The following is a 6,915-nucleotide window of genomic DNA, read 5'->3' on the forward strand; positions in this document are numbered from 1 at the left end:
GACAAATATAGTTTTATTATGATTGGGGCATAGTCATTGGAGAATTGAGTAATAACTTGCACCAAATCACCATCAACAATTTTTTAAAACAACTCCAGGGTTTTAGGTAAAATTTCCTGATCACATGCTAGCATCGGGGTCTTCTAGATATTGGTTCGCTCTTTTCACTGACGTATCAAGCCAGTGAGAAGAGCAAAGCAAGATCTGTTACAATAACGCAAGTGCAATATCGTCCCACGGGAGTTGCCAATCTTCTACTGGGCGCGTCTTCCCGGGTGGCGGATGGGAAGGGGGTTTCTGAGATATGCGGGGCCAGCAACGCCCGAGGGAAACTGAAGGTGTTTCTGTCTCCACATATCTCAGAGACCCTGGGGGTTTGTTTTTCTTTCAAACCCCCCGTGGACCAAAATTGGAACGGGGTAGTTCCCTTAAATAAATCAACTAAGATGGGTAAAAGGAAAAAAAGGAGTAAAGTTACGGTGCAGGGAGTTAATAACCCAGTACCGGCGGTAAGCGTTGGTGAGATCACAAGCCACGTACCGTCGAGATCAAGCGATTGTGATCCGGCTGTCTCAGGTGTGGATGCCTTGGCACCTACAGCCGTAACTGTTACAAGTGCAGAAAATACAACCCGAACTATTGTTGACGAACCGGATTTTCAAAAGGATAATGCTTTAGCCAAAACTGGTACTAATCAGTCCACGGCTGACAGGACTGGAGTTTTGGGCGGGGACGACCTACACCTCAAAGTGATTGGAGACAGTCTTGAGAGACAGAGTAGGGAACTCCTTGACCAACTGGAGAGACTTGTTCCGACCATACCACCAGAGGACATGCTCAACAATCTCACCCTCACTGACGATGAACTGGACATTACGGTGATCCCAGCTGAGTCAACAAGAAGGTCTGATGATGACATGTCCACTGACGGTGATGTGGTGGAAGAGGTTGTGAACCTAGGTTCGCAACCACAGACAGGTCGCAACCAGTCTGGTCCTGTATCGGCACCAGCCGAAACTAAGCTTCAAAGGCAGATTGCCACGGAGTCAATGGATGTTGATGGAGAATCTAAAGATGATCCACCAACAGTCACTCACTCTATGTCGATGACCATCGAGGGGAAATCAACGGAAACTACAACAATAGCCACTGACTCTGAGTCTCCGGCCTGCGTTGGGGTATCCAAGGAAACCTCATCGACGGACACCGACGCAGTCGCAATCTCCGCCAAAGAGGCTTCAGATACGAGGCACTACAAACGTGCGGCTTCGTATCTGCGCAAGTTCGTGGGAAGGGACGCGAGCTCGCATACCAGGAGAGAGATTATGTTCATCAAGAGCAAGCTCAAGTACATACGGAAGTTCGAAAGAAACTATCCAAATGCACCCAGATGCGAGCTCTTGGTGGACAAAATCTTCCTCCCGAACCCTGCTTCAGCCAAAGACTCAAAAGAGACTGCGGCGACTAGCAAACAGGTGGAGGTGAAGCCTGTTGCTTCTGGCAGCAAGGTGGAACCTAAAACTGTTCCGAAGCCGAACCCGAGCCAAAAAGGACTGGAAAAGGATAAGGGGCATAATCCGACACCAAATGATTCTCGTAAGAGTAGTCAACTGGAGAAGGTAACTGTCCCAAATCCGGATCCTACCCCAACTGACGAGGGTAAAGCGGACGAACAGAAGGTGTCCAATACCTGCACAAGCCAATCGGGAGCAACGACGGGTGGATCGACTGGGACACCATCGACTTCGGAGAAGACGAACAAGCCCTCGCAGTCAAAGACTGTGAAGCGGGTTCGCTCTTCAGAAGGCCCACAGCCTTCGCCAAAGAAGAAGATGATCTCCCAGACGGTCAACACGGCGGACTCCTATGCTGGTGTCCTTGCTCACAAAGCCAAGGGAAGTAGCAACAGTACTGAGAAGGCGTCCACCTCCTCAGGAAAAGCTTCTACCAAGGCCCGTGATCGAGGACGTAGGAAACCCTACGCCAAAACGGCCACGGTGGCAAACGATGACGAGCTCCTAGTTGCAATCATCGACCGAGCTGACCCCTTCTGGAAAATCAGCGAAAGTCACTGGTTGCTCTTCGAGACTCGGCTTCGTTTAGCCATTGTGTCCACTGAGGCGAACCAGGGTGACCGCCAGTTTGGTGGCGCCTTCCTTCATAAGGGAGTTAAAGTCATTAAATGTCTCAACAGGAGCTCGCAAGAGTACCTTAAGGAGACCGTTAATGGCTTTGATGAACTTTGGGAGGGGGAAAAAATTGCTGCGGTGTCCATATCGGAGATTCCATCTAGGAAGGTATTCCCAGCATGGGTTCCCCTGCTGAGGATGCTGGAGCTCCAGAACCCAGGTCTCCTTACTAGGGACTGGACTGTAATGAGTTTAACCCCTTGTAAGGAGAATGGGGGGATGGATGTCAAGATGGCGATAGACTCCTCTGGGGAGGAGTACCTTAAGGTTCGTGAGGGAAAACTGAACTTTGGTTCAGGATGGGTTCGGTTCCGACTGATTCCACCTCGCGAAAGTCAGTAGGAGTAGGTAGGCGGCAGGTGCTACGCATTTTGCAGATTAATCTGCATCATTGTAAAGCAGCTGCCGCCGAACTACTCCTGTCCCTCACGAACTCAGAGGTGGACATTGTTCTAGTCCAGGAACCTTATATATACAAAAATAAGGTCTCTGGACTGAACAATGCCAACTTCGAGGTCTTCGCATCGTCCGAAGGGGACAAGGTGAGGACCTGTGTAGTAGGTAGGAAGAACCTCAATCTAATCTTTCTATCTAATTATAGTAATGGAGACATGTGCACGGTGCGACTGGAGAACGGTAAAGAGAAGGCCACTCTCCTGTCCTCAATCTACATGCCATATGAGGACCCTGATCCACCCAATCAGGGGGTACACAGGCTGCTAAAGGAGAACCTGAGCGTTTGTAACGTAATCCTTGGATGTGACGCCAACGCCCACCATTTTCACTGGGGCAGCAAAGATACAAACACTAGAGGTGAGTCGATTTTCAACTTTATATTATCCTACAATCTAAGAATATGTAATAAAGGAAACGACCCTACCTTTAAAATTAGAGACAGGGAGGAGGTCATTGATCTAACCCTGTCAAATTTAGATGATTCTGTCGCCAAGAACTGGAGGGTATCCAACAAATGTTCCTTTTCGGATCATATGAGGATATACTTTGAAATCTCTTTCGACGGAGTCCGCCAAATTCCTTATAGGAACCCGAGAAGGACGGACTGGGGCAGGTTCACTGATCTGACGAACCATCAACTGTCACTCTCCGGAAGGATAGAAACAGTTGCTGAGCTTAACAGTAAGGTGTCCAACCTAACAGAAGTCCTTCTCCGCTGCCATAAGGATGCCTGTCCACTAACTTATCCCGGGAAGAAATCCCAACCGGTGTGGTGGAACAAGGATCTTGGCGAACTGCGGAAAAACACCAAAAAGCTGTACAACAGGGCGCACTCGACGAAACTTGACAGTGACTGGGAATCGTATAAAGCGAGCTTCACCAAATACAAGAGTGAAATCAAGCGCGCCAAAAAGAAGTCATGGGTTTGTTTCTGTGGGTCTGTAGAAGGGGTAAATGACGCTGCCAGATTCCGTAAGATACTCTCGAAGCACCCCAAATCCATTGGTAGTGTCAAAAAACCGGACGGCACGTGGACAGACTCAGGTCTTGAGACTCTAAACCTTCTAGCTGAGACCCACTTCCCTGACTGCACGGACGCCAGTAACCTTCACTATGAATGTGATAACTTCCAAGTCCAAGCGTCAGTGGACGAGAGCCTCATTGATAAGGTTGTAAGCAGAAACAAAATAAAGTGGGCAGTAAGTACATTCAAACCCTATAAGTCACCTGGTCCAGATGGAGTTATTCCTGCGATGCTTCATTTTGCCGCACCGCAGATATACCAAATTCTGGAGGAGATCTTTAGGGCCTGTTTGTTTCTTTCCTGTGTACCAGATCTGTGGAAAGAGGTAAAGGTGACTTATATCCCCAAGGCGGGGAAAGCCAGTCACTCTGCACCGAAAGACTACAGACCTATCAGCCTATCCTCCTTTCTCCTCAAGACACTCGAACGACTGATCGATCTGGAGATTAGGAGCTTTGTAGACACTGCCTCGCTGAGCAACTCGCAGCATGCCTACATGAAAGGTAAATCTGTCGAAACTGCCCTTCATGAGGTCGTGGGTTTCATTGAGAGAAACATGGAGAATTCAAACTTTACTGTGGCGGCTTTCCTGGATATAGAAGGAGCCTTCAACAACGTAAAACTTGAATCCATTCATCTCTCGCTTAGAGCGGTCAACACCCCGGAAACCCTGATCTGCTGGATAAAGAGAATGCTGGAGAGCAGGATCATAAATTCCAGCATTGGGGAGTTGACAACAAGGAAGACAGTAACTAGAGGTACTCCCCAGGGAGGTGTACTCTCACCGCTGCTGTGGCTACTTGTGATAAACAATATTTTGGCGGAATTCGACAATCAGGGCATTAAGGTTGTCGCATACGCGGATGATGTAGTTATACTAATAACTGGCAAATTCTTGTCCACAATTTCGGAGCTTATGCAAAGAGCCTTATCAAAGCTGTCCCGTTGGGCCACCACAAATGGCCTTGGTGTAAATCCAACGAAAACAGAACTGGTATTGTTCACCAGAAAGCGTAAGCTCGGCGACTTCATACCACCAACATTGGATGGAGTGCAGTTACATCTATCTCCTGAGGCCAAATACCTAGGTACAATCCTGGATTCTCAATTGAGATGGAAAAGGAACGTCGAGGAACGGACGAAGAGAGGTATGATCGCACTCTATTCATGTAAGAATTCGATTGCGAAAAGTTGGGGGTTAAATCCAACTATTATACACTGGTTGTATAATACTGTTGTGAGACCCATCCTATCCTATGGATGTCTTGTCTGGTGGCATGCGCTTCGACATAAGTCGAACTCTGGCAACATGGTCAAGGTGCAAAGGGCAGCCTCGATCCTGATAACTGGAGCTTTTAGAAGTACACCACAAGCAGCTCTGAATGCGATGCTAAACCACTTGCCCACGAGACTTAGCATCAAAGGTCAAGCAGCACGTAGTGCCCTAAGGCTACATGAATTGAATCGTTGGCGTGACAGCACCTATGGTCATGCATGCATTCTTCGGGAGCTAGGGCCAAACCTTAGCTTGAATCAGCAGGGGAAGTTCAGCGACTACTTATCACCAATCCATAGATTTGATGATTTTGAGGTCGTTATCCCTAGTAGAGATGACTGGATCCGTAGTAACCCTCCTATGGACGGTCTGGCTTTCTATACAGACGGTTCCAAGATGGAAGAAGGTACCGGAGCTGGCGTCTACTGCGAGAAGCTTTGCCTCGAATACTCATATAGGTTGAACAGCGACTGTAGTGTTTTCCAAGCAGAAATCTTCGCGATCAAAATGGCCACAGAGTTGATAAAAAGTCTGGATGCTGAAATCTTTGAACCGGTGACTATCTTCGTTGATAGTCAGCCGGCTCTTAAAGCCATCAAATCCCCCAATATCAAGTCTGAGGCCGTTCTTGAGTGTAGAACTGCTTTGGCGAACCTCACTAACGCTGTCCGACTCTGCTGGGTACCGGGACACTGTGACATTGTGGGAAACGAGAAGGCAGATGAACTGGCAAGACAAGGATCTCAATCAACAAGTCAAGCTATCACTGATGCTATCAAACCAACCATATGTCACGTTTTTCGGAAGGTGGAGACGTTCTTTGAAGAACAAGCCAAGGAACTGTGGCATAATGAACCAAGATGCAACGTGTCAAGGGCCATTTGGCCGAATCTTTCAACAAAGAGAACAACTTCACTTTTAAGTTTGAGTAAATCAGAAATCAGGGTATTGACGGGAGTCATTACCGGCCATTGCAACATCCGAGCTTTTATCGGCAAATGGGAAGATGATGGCGTGGACTATTGCAGGCTCTGTGAAGATGAGGAGGAAACGGAGACGATCGAGCATATTTTATGTCGTTGCCCGATGTTAACTCGAAAGCGATATAGATTAACAGGAATACGCTTTCCTCCAAGCTTAACCTTCTACTCAAACATGGAACCAACAATCATACACAACATCATCAAAAATCTGAATTGGCTGGGACGGCGCGACCCATAAGCGTAACTACTTCTCTAAAAGTTTTTTCCACCATCGCCAAATAAACCACCCTCTCCCTATTTATTATATCTTCATTCTCTTTTATAATTATTTCATTTATTACTACTTTCCAAACAACACCCCTTTTCTCTTTATTTTTCTCCCTTTTCTCTTTTCTTGTCTTTTCAGGTAATTCTGAACCTCTTTTTTCCTTATGGATGATCACAATGGACCGAAAGGTCTCCGAGTGGCGTAGTCAATATACATATATATTGACTACACATCCCCAAACCTAACCTTACCTATCGTCATCGCTATCTGAAACAGTGGAATAAAGATTTCGAAAAAATCAGCATCAAAATATAATAATGGGGGAGATAAATTTTTAAAATTCGCTTTATCTACTCCAGGATCTTCATCTTTAATGTAATTATGAGGGCTTCTAAAAAAGTTTCAGGACTAGTGATGAAAACGCGAATATTTATCATCAAAAATTGTTGTTTTCTAAAGTATTCTCCATCATGATTTATACACTTTTGGCACACTCAAACCAATTGTTCAAGCACTTTTTCAACTCCGGATGAGACATCTCCACAACATGGTTTTTGAACACTTCTTCTGGCGACGAAACCGTTGACCACACCGTTTTTTTCTTGATGTGCGGGAATCAAATGAAGACATCGGGTTCCAAGTCAGGGCTGTACGGCGGATGACCCATAAATTCCGGTCAAAAATGCATCAAAACGTGGACGTATACCGACAAATTTCTG

At 46.6% G+C, this 6,915-nt stretch overlaps 1 protein-coding gene across 1 annotated transcript; it reads left to right on the forward strand.

Moving 5' to 3' along the window:
• Nucleotides 1-244: 244 nt before the first annotated feature.
• Nucleotides 245-6,447, forward strand: LOC141393021 (uncharacterized). Its single transcript, XM_073965972.1, has 3 exons — nt 245-2,731; nt 2,791-3,002; nt 6,335-6,447. The coding sequence occupies exon 1, from the start codon at nt 447-449 to the stop codon at nt 2,529-2,531; it is 2,085 nt and encodes a 694-aa protein (XP_073822073.1). The 5' UTR covers nt 245-446; the 3' UTR covers nt 2,532-2,731; nt 2,791-3,002; nt 6,335-6,447.
• The last annotated feature ends 468 nt before the right edge of the window (nt 6,448-6,915 follow it).

This window comes from Musca autumnalis, unplaced genomic scaffold, assembly GCF_047663935.1.
Source record: "Musca autumnalis isolate F117 unplaced genomic scaffold, ASM4766393v1 scaffold_2, whole genome shotgun sequence".
Taxonomy (NCBI): domain Eukaryota; kingdom Metazoa; phylum Arthropoda; class Insecta; order Diptera; family Muscidae; genus Musca; species Musca autumnalis.

What these genes read in the sequence shown, in the direction of transcription:
- LOC141393021 (XM_073965972.1), top strand. Translation starts at nt 447, where the DNA reads ATGGGTAAAAGGAAAAAAAGGAGTAAAGTTACGGTGCAGGGAGTTAAT.